This window comes from Telmatherina bonti (genome assembly GCF_933228915.1).
Source record: "Telmatherina bonti genome assembly, chromosome: 4".
NCBI classification, from domain to species: domain Eukaryota; kingdom Metazoa; phylum Chordata; class Actinopteri; order Atheriniformes; family Telmatherinidae; genus Telmatherina; species Telmatherina bonti.
Genome location: NC_136622.1, coordinates 13,807,803 through 13,824,504, shown reverse-complemented (window position 1 = coordinate 13,824,504; position 16,702 = coordinate 13,807,803). Strand labels below are relative to the sequence as shown.

General features: G+C 40.2%; 1 protein-coding gene across 1 annotated transcript; it reads left to right on the top strand.

The window, feature by feature from the left end:
* Window positions 1-713: 713 nt before the first annotated feature.
* On the top strand, window positions 714-16,124 carry tti1 (TELO2 interacting protein 1). Its single transcript, XM_079239853.1, has 14 exons — window positions 714-843; window positions 1,270-2,027; window positions 2,119-2,456; window positions 2,547-2,832; window positions 4,418-4,595; window positions 4,702-4,994; window positions 5,179-5,598; window positions 6,342-6,501; window positions 6,832-6,999; window positions 7,193-7,344; window positions 8,175-8,315; window positions 8,673-8,877; window positions 14,161-14,248; window positions 15,773-16,124. Exons 2-14 carry the CDS (start codon window positions 1,302-1,304, stop codon window positions 15,990-15,992), a joined length of 3,375 nt encoding a protein of 1,124 aa, XP_079095979.1. The 5' UTR covers window positions 714-843; window positions 1,270-1,301; the 3' UTR covers window positions 15,993-16,124.
* Window positions 16,125-16,702: the final 578 nt, after the last annotated feature.

The following is a 16,702-nucleotide window of genomic DNA, read 5'->3' as shown; positions in this document are numbered from 1 at the left end:
GTAAGAAAGGCCGGATTAAAAGTGCACAGGCCCCTGGGCCCAGAGTGTTCCAGCGGCCCCGATCCACACCATAACATTGTAAAAATTGTGAATGATACACTGCAAAATGACGTTTCTAACATCTCTCAGCCAGTAGTACCAGTAGTAATACACTAGACACTGTGGTGTAACATCTGGTTTTTATATACATTTTTTCATGTTCAAACTGCTGGTGTTGGCCTTATGTGGGCCCCACATGGGATAATCCAGCCTTGGACGTAAGAGAACGTTATTTAGCTGTGTTCCAATTGTGCACAAAAGTGAACATTCTGGCATGTAGTAAAGCTGCTGATCCTGATTCATCGCACACTGTAGTAGTGTATTTTGCATTGCTATAAAACTGTTATATGTAACAAAGACTGATAATAGATATGTAACAAAGTCACTGATAATAGACGGTCGCTTTTAGTTTGAAGCATTGGCAAAAAATTTTGCCACTAATAAAGAAACCCCCAAAATCTAATCACTCCAGCCATATTGCATTTCTGACTTTTCCCGAAAATTTAACCAAACTCCACCCATAACTATTTGAGTAAGGCTGCTCACAAACAGACAGACCAATGCTGCCAATATAGTTTAAAATCTGTCTATAATAAATACTCCTCTTTTTATTGTGAAAATATCCGGAAGCATTGCTTTCGTCAAACTTGCGCGTCGGTGACGCACAGTCATGACGTTGTCTATCTGGACTGCACCAGTAACTTAACCAGTACATGCAATTATACATTTCTTCACGTATATAGCTTCCAGTAAAACCCCACCAATGACCTTCCAGCGACAAATCTCGACACCGCTGACGTGAAGGTAGGCTGTTTATTTTATGTCTCTGGTTTTCCAGAGCAGTTTCAGCAGCATGTTGGATGTTGTCATGGACACAATCATTTCTCAGGCATGATCTGAAGTTTTAAAACCAGCGTTGTTTACATTCCCCGCCTCTAGATCCATCACAATTTGCAACTCAAAATACATTGAAGTCTTTTTTCTGTCTTTCAATTTAACTAGTGTACATTAGCTAATATATACATACCATAATATATATTCTGGTTATAATTTAAAGAATTTAATGCATTATGTTAAATCAAAAACTCCCCCTCCATAATTTTTACAACTAGAATCTATAAACTGGAATCTTTCCATAAAGATAATTAAAAAAAAAAAAAAAAAAAAAAGTGATCATACCATTAAGACACACTGTAAGTTACTTGATACTAATTGCTGTTGTGTTTCTAGTCTCTTCCTTCACAGAAGTGGCCCTTGCTGTGATGCCTCCAACCATGACTCAGATAAGTGATCCAAAAATTGCTTTTGCCTATTTGCGACCGGCCTGTATCCTGTTGACCCGTGAGCCCACTGTCACCAATGTGGAGACGCTCAGTGGCCAGTTAAAAGAAGTTAATGATGCCACATTGCAGCAACTCCTGGAATATGTTCTGTTTCCTCTTCGCTTTTGCCTTAAAGTGCCTGGGACCAAGAAGGACAAGCTGGTGCAGGCTGTGGCTGAAGCCATGGGTTATGTTCTGGAGAACACTTGTGTTCAGAACTGGGAAACCCTCCGGGACCTCTTCTCAGAGCTTTGTCTCTGCCTCTGCTGTCCGACGGACCCTGGGAAGCCTGCAGATACGTCAGAGGAGCTGAAACTGGCTGTGTTGAGGTGCCTGGATGCTCTGCTTCACGCGGCTTATGGTGACATAGTGTTCAGACTCTACGAACCGGTCATGCTGCCTGGATTGGGTTCTGCTGTAGCACTGCTGCTTGCTTTAGGTGAGAAGGAGAAGTCTCGGGATATACAGGTAGCTGCCTTGAAGTGCCTCCAAGCTTTGGCTTTGCAGTGTGACTGCGCTCAGGACCATGTAGTCCCAACTTCAGATGAGCGATATGCTGTCGGGAACACCATGGCTTCATTCTTGCCTGGAATCACTACAGCTGTGGCAAGGATCATCACAGGAGATCTAAGACAAGGACATGCTGTTACAGTGAGGGCCATCAAGGTACATTAAGTGTTGCATTAACTACTAAATGGAGCTTAAATAATTAAATGTTTAGGGGAATCACCACTTTTTTCTTCCTGTTATAACTTAGGTGTGGTCCAGCTCTGTAGGGTTGGTAATGGAAGATGCCCAGCTGCAGACAAATGAGCAATGGAAGTCTCCCCCATCAGAACTGGGTAGGGTTGGACAGCTTGTAGTCCAGCGAACACTAGATTGGGTGAAAAACACAACAGGGAAGTTGTCTCTGCTACTGAAGAAGATCATCTCCTGCACCTCAGCCCACCTGCACTGGAGGGTACGACTTGGGATGGTGGAGTTGGCTGACCACCTGCTAGCCAGGTGTTGTCAGTCACTGAAAGAGTGTGTGGGACCGCTGCTGGAAGCACTGGTGGGAGCAGTCAATGACGAAGAACACAGAGTCAGAGAGAGGTTGGTTTGCTCATCAGTTGCTGCGTAAATAACAATAATCCTAATGAATTGTCACAAGATTTTTACTAAAGTTCCTGTTCTTTCCTCAAGGTGTGAGGCTGCTCTCAGAGAGATTTCCAAGAGGAATCAGAGCTGCCGTGGCAGCAGTGATGTCACTAGTCAGCACAACAGCAGTCAGACGTTCACCGATGTCCTATCTGAGAACCTCCACTCTTTAGCAACATCCCTTCCCAGACTAATGAGGACATCTGACGACCAGAAGAAGTTGTTTGTCCTCAATGTGTTTCTGGGGTATGTAAAAATCCTGGGGCCACTCATCTCTGTGGTGCTAAACTCTGCTGCACATCTGGAGAGGATTTCAAAAGCACTGATGCAGGTAATGTCACAGCCAGGTTTCCCCTTGAATTTGAATAACGATTAATCCCCCACCTTTAGTGTTATTTAACAGCAATCATGAATTTAAATGTAAGATTTTAATATACAATGATCTCTACATATTTGGTCTTCTCATGAATGATTCTCCTTCCATATTTAACCCATTGTTCCTATCAGCACAACTCTTTTTCTCTTCATGTTATGTTGAGTTACATCATCTTGGAGGTTATCAGTTTTAAATATATAAAGGTTTTTAATATGATGCTGGTGTTATTCAAACATGTACACTGAGGGGAAATCTAGGAGGATATGCTAAGCCAATAGCAACAACACTTGAGATGAGGAGCTAGTTGTGATGTAAACCTTGAAACATTCAAGTTAGTTGAATTTTTTTTTAATTTGATACCCATTAAATCCTTAAAACAAAGTGAAATATTGAACGAAGCTTTGAACAGAAACCAGAAAATGCAGATGCAGTTCAACCTAATGCACTGAAATATCGAAACATGTCATGTCCAAGTATATCATATGAAGTCAGCAATTTAACCAGGTAAGGTGTATGTGAAGGCAAATAGAAAGCCTTCTGATAATGCCCCAAAAAAATTAATTAAGACGTAAAAATATAAGTTACTTGTAATAAAGTCATCATAACATATCTAATATGACAGGAAAATATATCTGACAGTGTTTGTTTTACTAAAGTGCAGAAAGTGGATTCTTGTGTATAAATTCTTTGTCACTTGAGAGAATCTTGGCAAATACTCATACCTGGAGCATCAACAGATAGTTGTATTTTGTCAATGTGGGGAAAAGACCCCATAAAGTTCTACAGAGCATATATATATATATAGAAATATATATATCTATATATATATATATAGATATATATATAGATATAGATATAACTAAGGAAAATCCCATAATTCAGCTTGATTTCAAGTACAGAAGGTGAGAACTGCTCAGATAACGGATTATATTCTTTAATCCCATTATACTGACATTCATTATCACAAGGTTTACATCATATTTACATAAGTAAAAGATTACTGCATGATTTCCCTTAATATCACATCATTCATCCATGTAAGTCAGAATATTTGAGACCAGCTTACAGCAGCAACCAGCCTTATAATGAAGCTTTTCTCGTGTCACATACTGTACCAGCTGTTGTGCAGCTGCCATGAAAGGCAGTTTCCTGCAGCTGGCAGCACGTAAGTTCCATGTTGTTCCTAAGGACATTTTGACATTAAAACATCAGCATTTGAGAGACGTTTACATTTGAGCTTATCTATCAGACATCTCACAGACGATGATAAACCTGCTCTACCACCTGAGCTCTGCTGCCCGCTTTTTAGTCACTCTGCAAAAGTTTACATGTTGACACATGTATAAATATATTGTAAAGTGCATCATCAAAATAATTTCTTTTCTAAAACAAGTACAAATGTGACACTGGCCTTTCAGCGGTTGTCATAGTTAATGTGTGAATAAGGTAGAGCCCTGCCTGTTTTGTAGTCTGGTCTTTAGGAAGTCTCGGTAAAATATTTTTTAAAAAAAACACATCAAACTCTTGTCTGTGCCTTTAGGTGCTTGAGCTGGATGTGATGGATGTTCGTATTGTGGAAGAAAGGAGTTACGCTGGTACCATTGGGACAAGCTCAGGCTCTCATGATGCCTACACTGCTCACAGACAGAGGAAGCATTTTCTCTACTTCACAGATGAAAAGATCTTCTGTGTGCTCATGGAGATCTGTCGGACATTAGGTGTGCGCTCATGGATCATTTGTAAACTTTGCTCATAAATTTTTTTATTTTCATGCATGCATAACTGTACTTAGTTTGCTTTAGCTTTTTCTGTTCCTATTTACAGGTTTCTATGGCAACATCTACCTGCTGACTGATCACCTCCTGGACTTGTACCGCCAGTCTTCGGTGTACAGAAAGCAGGCTGCCATGGTGCTAAATGAGATTGTTCGAGGCGCTGCAGGCATTGCTTTGACAACACAAGGTCAGCGATTGGACACTGAAGTTCAGGGACATCCTGCCTCCAAAGAAGACCTGAAAGCTGCAGTGACGTCAATCATGGAGGAATATACCAGTGTGAACAACTGGCACCTGATAACTGTCAGTGTGGAGACAGACCGAGACCGTCAGGATCAGCAGGTGAGATTTTAAAAGTTCACAATTCTCCTTTTTTCTTTGTTATTCGCATTAAAATCTAAAAGCGTTTCAGAGGAAAGGGATTTGCAATCAGTGTTTTATTTTATTTTTTTCATTTTGTGAATACGCTTGAATTGACTATTTTTCCACAAAACTCACCAGTTTAAAATCTTTGTTCTTTGTGTAGCTGCTGAGTCCATCCGGACTCCTCTCCATATCCAGTGATGCCAGCAACAATGCTGCAAGTTCTCTCCAAGTGATTCCTTCTGCATTTACCTCACCTCCACCATCATCATCATCATCCACCTCCACCATACACCAGCTCAACAGTAACATCTGGCAGCTGTATATCCAGCTGGAGGGCATCGCCTGCTTTGCCCAGGCTCTGGGCCGGGACTTCTGTCCACTGTTGATGACCTCATTGTACCCTGTGCTGGAGAAAGCCGGTGAAGAAACGCTGCTTGTCAGCCAGGCAGCGCTGAACTCCATGGTGGACATCAGTCAAGCTTGCGGTTACTCCTCCCTAAAGGAGCTGATCAATGAGAACTCAGACTACCTGCTCAATGACATTTCACTAAACCTGCAGAGACTTACTCAACACCCACAGGTAGAGCTTTTTTTTTTTTTTTACCTAAAAAGCATAATATCAGTGCATGCATCAACAATAATTGTAGAAATTAGGGATTTAATACATAAACATGAAAATGACTGTTATATAAAACCCAATTCTAATGAAGTTGGGACGTTTTGTAAAACACAAAACAGAATTCAATGACTTGCAAATCCTTTTAGTCTGTATTAAACTGGATACACGACAAACACAAGATATTTAATGTTCAAACTGATCAACTTGATTGTTTTTAGCAAATATTCACTTATTTCGAGTTTGATGCCTGCAACACGTTCCAAGACGGGGCAAGTTGAGAAATGCTCAAAGAACACCTGTTTGGAGCATTTCACAGGTGGACAAGTTGAGTGGAAACACATAAGTGTCATAATTGGGTATAAAAGCACCATCCTCCAAAAGGCTCAGTCCTTCACAGACCAGGATGGGGGGGTGAAGTCCACCATTTTGTTCAATGGAAAGGTGATACAAGACAGTGGCAAACAGGCCTCTGTCAGCTTTTTTCCATTTATCATATCATCTGTTATGAAGTTTATCAGTTTGAACATTAAATATGTGGTGTTTGTTGAGGATTCAGTTGAATATAGGTGCAAAGGGATTTGCTAATCTTTGTATTCTGTTATTTACTTTTATCTCAACATCCAAACTTCACTGGAAAGTAGTTGTAGGATTCACTTTAAAAAAAAAAAAAAAAAAAAGAAATCTTCTTCTCTTGTGCTGGCCAGGCTCCGCGTGTGTTAACAGTGATGTTAACTCACTCGGACTGCAGCCTCCTGCCGCTGGTCGGGGACATTGTTCAGGATGTACTGATGGCTCTAGATCTCAGCTATCACCACTCAGCTGCTCTTTTCTGCTCTGTGCTGCACACGCTCATGAAGGCACTGGGTAAGTTTTCCATAGTGATGTCGTCTATCCCATAGAGCGAGTCATTTTTATACAGCCTCATTCTTGGTGTTAACAGGATAGCTATAAATCCTCATGGACGTTATAAGCCGTCTGCTTCACATGTCACAGAAACAATAAAAATGTTTGTACTGCACACTACCTCAGGGGTCATGTTGGACTACATGGCATAAAGCTGTATCACCTCATTTATCTTTAACTAACAGAAAAATAAAAACTTTTGTTTAAATTGATTTATTCTGAACTAAATTTAAGCTACATTAGTAGGTCATACTGTTTTTTTTTGTTTTCTTCTTCTTCTAATCTCTTTAGCAAGATGGTTCCCCTGCATGTGCAGCAGGATCAGTAAGTCTGCCAGTTCCAAGCAAGCCTCCACTGAACAGGAAGACTTCAACATTCGCCAGTTCCTGCTGGATTATCGCAAGCAGAAAGACTTGGCAGAGGGTATTGGGATAGAGGAGGAAGACACAGAGGACCTTGGTAATTTGGAGTCTCTTCCAGGACTAAACAGAGCTGCAAAATCGCTGTAATGTTGTGAAGTTTTTATTAGAATGATCATGTTTGTTGTTTTTCAAGGGGAAAAGTGGTCTTGTGAACATAGCATTTGAACATAAACAGATAAAATATTTTGGGTGGCTGCTGTGGGATTCATCGCCACATACTGTCCTTCCAGAGATCCCTCCTCCTGCAGAATGTGAGGATACTGAAGATGATGGTGGTCCTGATGTGAAAGCAGAGCTGCCGTTACACCTCAGCATCACTAAAGATGTTATGGAGCGATGTATTCACCTGCTGTCTGACCCCAGCCTTAGGCTTCGACTAAAGGTACCAAATAATGGGATGTTTTGATAGATATTGGATTTTTATGATTAAAGATCCAATAGGATTGTTCTGATTATCAAAATGCACAAGCTTTGAAGCATGATGATAGTATTCTATGTTAAGCACAATTCATCCTTCAGCTGTGAAGAACCAGAAGCACAAATGTTACGTTTCCACTTTGCAAGGGGATGTGAGGCGTAACAAATGAGAACTGTGGACAGGTGTTCAATGTGGAAGTGCTGAGAGTTTATTGTTACAAGTGGAGATGGGGACCAAACAAATGGTGGTAATATAACAAGTGTTGGGTTTAGTCAAGCTGCTTAATGAAAAAGAAAGCAACAAAACATCTGTAGATACACACTCAACTCAAAAAAGCCACCAGTTCAAAAGGGGAAAACAAAGTAGAAAATGTGCGAAACAAAACTGGCCTGCTAAGCTAAAACACAAAGTGAAGCAGTGGCAGTAGCTATGCAAACAGAAATCCTTAACTAACCCAACAGATTCTAACTTTAACTAAAACACCATCTATAAGCGGACAGAATATGGAGCCAAAAGGGCTTTAAGACTATTCACTAAAAAGAATAAACAAAAGAGAACACAGCACCACACAGTCTTAACACTGTCGGAAACAAAATCACTACTAAACGAGGTCTACACAAATTACCGCGATCAAACTCAAGCGATTACAAGCCAAGGGCAGACTGTCTGTGCCAAACAGTTGCCGACTGTGTGTCTGTGTTCAGGGCTTCGGATATAACCTTCCCAGGTTGTTGTATGTATGTGTGAACCAAAGATACATCAGTCCTGGGTGTGCGCTTTGTCTTTGTCCAAAGGTTCTGGATGTGATCGAGCTGTGTGTACATGTACTGAGTGAGAAAGAAAATGAACTTCTGCCCATGGCTCATCGCTGCTGGCCAGCCCTCCTGCAGAGACTCACAGCTGATGACCCATTAGCAGTCCTCAGAGCCTTCAGGGTTTGTAAAACAAATCTGTCTTTACACTGAAATGGATTTCAGAATGGCTTTTTCCTGCATATCTTTGAAGAGAAAGTTGTTGCTGGAACACTTGTAGTTTGATGTTGTGACCAAGCCTGCAGACTTAAAGGCTTTTTTTTTGTTGTTGTTGTTGTTGTTGTTGTTGTTTTTTTTACATATTTAGGTTCAGGTTCTTTTTTTATCCAGCACCAGAAGTTGGAATTTGTTTAATATCTTCTCCTATTTTATTCTTAATGTATAAATTTGGGCATGAATTAGTCTTTCATTGGTCATGCGTGTGAAACGGTTGCCTTGCTGCTTTTTAACCACTGTCTGAATTTGAATGTGACGCATCAGGTCCTGTGTACGCTGGGTGAAACATGTGGAGACTTCCTGAGGAGACGGGTCTCTAAGGATGTCCTTCCCAAGCTGAGCTCCTCTCTGGCAAGGCAGGCTCCAATCAGCGTCAAGGCTGGGCCGGTCTACACACACACCCTGGCATACAAACTGCAGCTGGCTGTACTGCAGGGCCTTGGCTCACTATGCCAGAGACTGGATCTGGGTGAGAGAACAGAAACATCACAAGCACACAATTTCCAAGGCAGTATGTGGAGGCATCTGTTATGATTGTATGAAATAGAATTTATAGTATGATATATTGTTGTAGTGAATGATTTAGTGCTTTGAAATGCAGTCTTCAGAGTTGTTTTTAAAAAAAAAAAGATGCATTTGAATTCTGCACACACAGTTTACCAGGGAAAAAACATTCAGAAACATTCCCAACCCTGTGACTTTATTTCTTATTTCACCACCAGGTGACAGTCTTGTATAACACTGGAAACTGATTATCACATCAGTCAGTACATCTCATTTCACTGTTTCCATTTTGTTATTTCAGACAGTTGTTATGAATGTGATTGTGACACTGGATTCAACTTATTTTAAAGAAAAATGAGATGATACAGGGTGGTGCTGCATCCTTCCAAGCAACGGTTCTTCTTTGAACCCCATTTCACCACAGTAGCTCAAGGGAAGTTTGTAAACTGTGAAATCAGCAAAAGTGATGATTTTCAAATCTCATAAACCAATATATTTTTCACAGAACGTAGAAAACCTGCCAGGTGCTTCGTGTTATTTTACCATTTTAATAAATATATTTTCTCATCTTGAAATTTGTGATAGGAACCTATTTTAAATAAGTTGGGAGGGCATCACGAAAAATCCAGAAAGTGTTGTTGAGAAGACGCAGCTGTTTAAAGGTAGTTGGCAACAGATCAGTAACATTATTGGATATAAAAGAGCACCCTAGAGATGAAGAGTCCCTCAGGAGTAAAGTTTGACAGTCTTAGCAAATTGCCAATATATATCTAAAATTATGGTGTTATTACAGAATAATGTTCCTCAACTTAAGATTGTAAGACTGACTTTATAATAATATACAGTCTAAAATAGAGAAAAACAGACGATGAGAAAATGAAATCTCTGTGCAAATGGAACACAGGAAAAAGTCCTATCAAATACCTGTTGTCTCTCAGCCCTCAGGAATGTATTTTTTCATGAGATTGATGCCATTTCTCAGGAACATTAATGAAAAGTCATTGTCTGTGAATACAGTTCACCGTGTCATCCATTAATCAGGTGAAAGCTTTGACTTGTTATTTGTGCTCAGACTGAAGCCTGCATCTCTAACTGTATTGATGCATTGGTGACCATTGGAGATCCACATCTTCATGCAGAGGGGGAGATATAGGCTTTTTATAACTGATCACGATAATGCTGACCTGGCTTTGTAAGAGAATAGTCTGGGTGCCGGACTGGTCTGCCTGCAGTTCAGACTTTTCAAAAACTGAAAAAGTTTGGAGCGTCATAAAATTTAAATTATGACAAAGAAAAGCCAGGACTGTTAAGCAGGTTTAGTCCCATTTCAGATTCCTCCCTCAGAAGTCCAGCAGCAGGTGTCCTCACTTTCTATGTATTTTCAGGTTTTAAACAAATGACAATGTCACACAGTGGGTAGCAAAAATGGCTCTTTTTTTTTTTTTAGATAAGCTGATATTATTGTGTTTTATGTTCTTTTCTCTGATTAAATATCTGTTTATGACAAGGGTCACTAACTCTGGTCCTCCAGAGCTGCCACCCAACAGGTTTTAGTATTTCTCTGATTTAATACTTGAGTCAAATGAAAAGGTTTCGAACAGCTTGTTGTCATCTTCTGCACCTGCCTGTTAATGAACCACTGATATGGGCAAAGTATGTTGCAGCAGGGAAACACTAAAACCTGCAGGATGGTATCTTTCTTGAAACGGAGTTGGAGACACTAGTTTGTTTTTTGTCTCGCTGCACACAGCTTCCCAACTTCTTTTTTTTTTTTTTTTTAGTTGAGGTTTGAATAAGCAGCGTGTTTAATTTTTCATCAGTCAGTGACGTCCTTGTAACAGTCATACTGACTTCAGATGTCCAGTTTATCCAACGCTGCTTAAGGGAAATACTGTACTCCCACTGGAACTACTAGCCTCTTCATGTAGGTTAGAACTGCTTCTTTCCTGTTTTCCTATCCTCTGTGTGTAAATATTTACTACTTGATCATAGTATGTCAGAGAAATACCATATGAAACACATGCAACAGTCATTTGTAAAGAATAAATATGTCTGTTTCACACTTTTTAAAGTGATTTGGAGGGTTGCAGCAGAAGCGTAAATGTACAGCTGGTGCGTAGATAAGAAAAACAAATTGCAAATCTGTAGAAATACCAGATTATAGATGTGGTGTGGTTTTCAGGTAAAACTGGGATCTGATTTTGCTTTGTGGATTCACCAGGCTGGTCACTCACACAGCAGGGAAGTGAAATGGATGATAGCGCTACGTTCATGACTGTAACACCCACCAGCTGGAGCTCATCACCGACAGATGAAAACTTATCAGCTGGTGACACCATGTATCACTGAGGTGGCAGGATTGTCTGCAGCCTCTGCTCAGCCAACACTGGTTCTAATGGTGTGGAATGCAGTGAAACAGGAATTTGGCTCTCCAAATTGGAGAATTTTGCAGAATTCAGGATTTTCTGTAGGAAAATTTGCCTTTAAAAATGGATTTCAATATTCTTTTAAAAGGTAAATCTGTGTGTTTTACACACTGGAATACATGAAGTATATTGTGAAATGCAGTGCAATATGACCTTAAATCTTGCAGAAAACTCATCCATTCAGTACAGAATGTAATTTATCCCTAAATGTAGAAGCTGAGAAGAAAAACATAAACAACGTACATCTGTTTGCAATCCTAGGGTATAAAAGTGTTGCTCTGTGAAGTTGCTGTTCATGTAGTTAAGAGCATGCAGTTTCAGTTCAGGACTCTGTTTAACATGAAATGACCCGACTCGGCAGTAGTGAAGCAGAAGTGGTAGTTAGTGGCAAAGTGCGGTGTCTGGAACAAAAAGCTCCCATGTACTGACACAGTAGGCAGCAATAAGCTATCATTTCTAACCACACTGCGCTTTTCTGAGCTTTTCACCCTTGGAGTTGCTAAACAATGTGCAAAGGAAGGGTGAGAAAAGCAGCCAAGTGCGCCATCTGTACATGTCTTTAGCAGCAGTGAAAATGTTTGTGAGATTTGCTGTGCGATCTGATAAAGTCAGGATAACCTACACATTACTCTTTGGTATTGTCACAGTGTTTAAAGCAGTTTAGGAGCATTAAAAATATGTGTTCACAGCATGGCAGTATGCATTGTGGTCGGAGAAGCGAGCTGGTAAGAGCCACGTCGCTCACACCTGGATTCATTAAAAGTGTATCGTTAATGATTCATATGAGACTGGTGAGTAATGATGACCCACAAGTGGCTGTAAATGAATGCCTGAAACTCCCCACCAGTCAGAAAACATCTTGGAAGATGACTAGCATTTGTTTCCGAGCTTTTTTTTTCCCTGTTGAATGGGTCATCATTACAGTCGGTTATACAAAACATTTTATAGATCATTTTGAAAACATTAACTGTGTCCTTTATCACACATTTGAATAGCTTCTTATGAACTATTTCCAAACTGTTACTGCTATGGCCTTCAATCGGGGACATGTTATCGTTACTCTGGTTTATCGTGAGCTCTAAGTTAACTTGAATTATTCGTAAGAAAAACAAACCATGGCCTAAAATAAGAAATGCATCCGCGATTTAAACTCTAAAATCATCTGTATCTTTTGTTCATTAGAATTTTGCTTTAAAAATATATATTTTTTCATTTTATTTTTTTTTTATTAAAACATTTTTTAGCTAGCTGTAGAGATTTGATCAAAAACCACTGTAGGGTAATGGCTAATATGGGCCCATCTGTTTAGATTACCTGAGCCTGTCATTTCTTTCTTTCTTTCTTTTTTTAAACTAAGACAACACATGGTTTGTTTCATTTACTTATTAATTCATTAGAAATTTGCAATAACTCACTGACATCTAGGAGGGCACTTGAAAACCATTTATGTCTGGTAATCGGCTTCATAGATTCAAACCAAATCAAAAAGTTGGTCTCTAAATAAAGGAGGTTATTGGAACCATTTATTTTTTCTACTACATTAAGGAAGGAATAGTCTGTAGCTTTTAATGTTCATCCACTTAGTTTTTTTCTCTGGATCTTGCTGCAGTTCTCCTTTTTTGTATCAGAAGAACAGAGATTTGGTGTTAGAGATGAAGAGAATGCGAAAGAGCAGGAGAGAAACAGTCGGCGGCTGCAGCCTCACTCGTGTGAATACCGATTTGGCTACAGCTTACCTCTGGGATGCCTGCAGCAAGCCAATTACCAACCTTAGTCACAGAGAGAGAAAGACAGCATCGCGGATTGACGAAGCCAGTGATACATTTCAACCCCAGATCTACCTTCAACTTCAATTCCACCAAATCTAACGACACCTGGCCTTCTCCTCCATGGTATTTCTCACTTCTCTGCTTCACCCCACAACCACCTCGATTCCACAAAAGACTACAGGGTATGAGTGCAGCATCAGAAAGAGGGGAAGAAAAGGGATAAACGCAGTTGCTAAATAATCCCATTTAACTCTGAAATGTGCACTTCTGCTGTTATTCTTGACTCACAGTGAGCAGACCTGCTCAAGCTGAGTGTGGCTTGAATTGGTAAATAGAGTAAGCAGAGAGGGAGACAGACATGTTTTGAAATGAGGCTTGAAAGGCAGCCCAGTTTGCCGCTTAGGGAATGGCTAAATGTCTGCTGGGAAGGATGGAGGCAGAGGGAGAGAAATGGGAAGAGAAGATGAAAGAGTAGAGAGAAGTGAGTTGGATGGAGGGAGCAGGAAGAGAGGCAGAGAAGGGAACAGAGTCCCGTGTGTCAGAGTACATGAAGATGCTCGCATTCAGGAAACAAAGATGGGGGAAAAAAATGGATAGAGGAAAGAAAGCAAGTTCTTTTTTTCCCCCAGCAATTAAGAGTGGATGTGTGAAATCTGGAGATGTACAGACAACCTGCTGTGAATTTTTTCCTCAGCTGCCTCAGCAGTTTCTCTCAGCTCATTAGGAGTTAGCACAGGTAAAGTCCAGGCTTGGACTACTTTTTCTTCTTCTCCTCCTCTATTATCCTTCCACCTTCCAATCTGCTATTTTTACCCAGTATTCTCAAAACTGAGACAGTTTATTTAGCTTCATTTCACGCAGCCACACATTCATTAAAACCCAGAAAGCAGAGGATTAATCAAGCTGTTTTTTTGGAATGTTTCCAGACCTTGCCTTCATTGCCATAATTATGTTTTATAGGTGTTTGTTTTCATGAAAAAGCTGTATGCATTTTATTGTCTGCATTCAAAAAAAAAAAAAATCCAGTGAAGGTCTTGTGTTGTCTTGGCTCAGGTGAAGCAGATCTCGATGCTGTTTGTGAAGCATGTCTTCCCTACCTGAGCTGCAGGCAGCCCATCAGACTGCAGGAGGCCTGCCTAAGGTAGGACTTTTATTAAAGTTATTTTCAGTTTGTTTGGAATTTGGATAAAAAAGCTGGCACACAGTGGTGAATTCACCAAATTAAAACCCGTTTTTCTCTTATTATGGTTTTATAATTTATATCTATTGATTATTCTCTTTTGTTTGCATCATGTTTCTATTTGGATGCTGTGAGTTTTATAAAATCTTGGACTGTTTTATGTAAATATCAGAATAGACCAGCAATCTCCAACTCCAGTCCTTAAGCGCTACCATCTTGCAGGTTTTAATGCAACACACCTGGGTGTGTTGCAGCAGGGACACATCATCTGCACCTGCCATTAATGTGCAGGTGCAGAAGATGACAACAAGTTGCTGGTGAACCTTTTCATATGAATCAAAGAGGTTGTAGCAGGGAACCACTAGAACTTGCAGGATGGAAACCCCTGGACTCTGCTTGATGAGCTGTCTGTGCTGCAGATGCATGAAAGCAGTTATGCATCCTGAAAAATGAGTAAAATTCTCTTTTATTCTATTCTACAGTCATTTGCAGATGCTTTTTTTACAAAGTGACTTCGATGTGATGAATCAACCATATCAATTAACCTAACGTGCATTGTGGGTGGGAGGAGGCAGGAGTACCTGGAGAGAACCCACACACACACACACACACACACACACACACACACGTAACATGCACACTCCACACAGAAAGGCCACTGTTCAAACCTCCCTGAAGGAAAATTTTCATTCAAGTCTTTAGTGATAAATACAATAGTGACAGGAATAATAATTATTTTTAATCTTTTAACATTGCCTTATTTTGTTCTTTTTATTTGAACCTAGATAAAGGTTTTTTGGCATTAGATGGGATGATTTTCAGGTTTGACACTGGATCCTTTTTAATCTGCTGAAGCTTCATTAGAAAAATTGCTTTTCATTTTAAAAATGTCTAAGTAAATTTGCGCTACTGGTTTGCTCGCAGATGGTCACCTGACATGATGAACCAAGACATAACGACAAAATCCACTCCAAATGTCAGTGTCTCAGACTTGCAGACCGGTCCCCTGTGGGTCCTTTCTTACACTGTGACATGTCTGAAATGTCCTCCTTCACTATATCATGTCTGAGGTGCTGAGCTGTAATAGGGTAAAATGCACAACAAGATGTGAGTTCAGATCTCACCTATTGCCATGGATGCGACTAATGCGGAGCTCTTGGTGGCACCTGCATCAGCATTTTCTAGTGAATGTAAGCGCTGTAGTGTTCCTGTCAGACAAATGCGACGTGGTTGGAATTGTTGAAAGCGAAGCTCCGTATGCAGCGAACAGAGAAGTGTTTCGTGTTTTCATTTTACACGATATATATGTTTTTAGTTACAGTGTGTTTGAGAAATGCCTTTTATGCCTCGTGTAGGATACCTAATTCCCTTGTCACCCATTAAATGATATCAAATATTTGCAAACCAGCAAACCTGGCCAGTTGGGATTACATGAAATTGTTGTTTGATAGAGCTAACCCTGGGACCTTTTCTCTTTCTACGCAGCGTTTTCCGACACTTAATCCAAGTGGACCCGGACACCTTCTGGTTCACACTTAATGAGCTGCACTGCCCGTCGCCCTACACCCCGCCCCACCCAGACCTCCAGCCTGTGCAGCTGAATGGGATGGGTAGACCAAGAGACGAGTACTCGGACAATGTGTTGAAACTGCTCCGGGAGGAATTCGGTTCTGTCACTGGGACAATTAACCAGCCAGTCAGCTAATGAGCTGAGAAAAATGTCAACCATTGACTCCAATATGTTGATTAACTGGAAGAAAATCTGACAAACATGCTGAAAAACAGCATCCAGTTTTGATATAAATTAAAACTTTCTTACAGGCAGCAGGGCAGGAATACAAACGTTAGATTTGTTGTGCTGTTGGCCAAACCATGAACAAAGCCATCAGATTTCCTACATGCAGTCGCAACATTCATGTTTCTCACTTCAGCAGATGTACAACATGCAAATATTACATTTACTGTTTCTCTTTATGTCATTTCTTTATTTTTCGAAGAGATGCCTTATTCTGTTATTCTGGCTTACCCTGCTTGCTTGACTTACACAACCTCCCAAATGTAGCTGATAGCGGTCCTGATTTTGCTTTGCAAACTGTAAAAATAACCCTCAAAATATGATTCCCATGAACAGAAAATATTTGTGTAATCATCTGACTTTGTCTAGTGAAGAGAAGTCTAAATCTGTCATTTGTATGTTGACATTTTAATAAAGGTTTCATCCCAAGAGTGTCTGAATAGAGACATCTGGAGCACACCTGGGGTAATTATTTTATATTAAGAATAGTGTGGATATTATTTTTAATTCTGTGGATAAGAGCTCCTCTTTTATCAGAAAAGTCACCTGTAGACACATCGTCACTGTGCCTCACAAGTTCATTCACGTTATATGGAAAAGAGCGAAGCACTTTGTAAGGC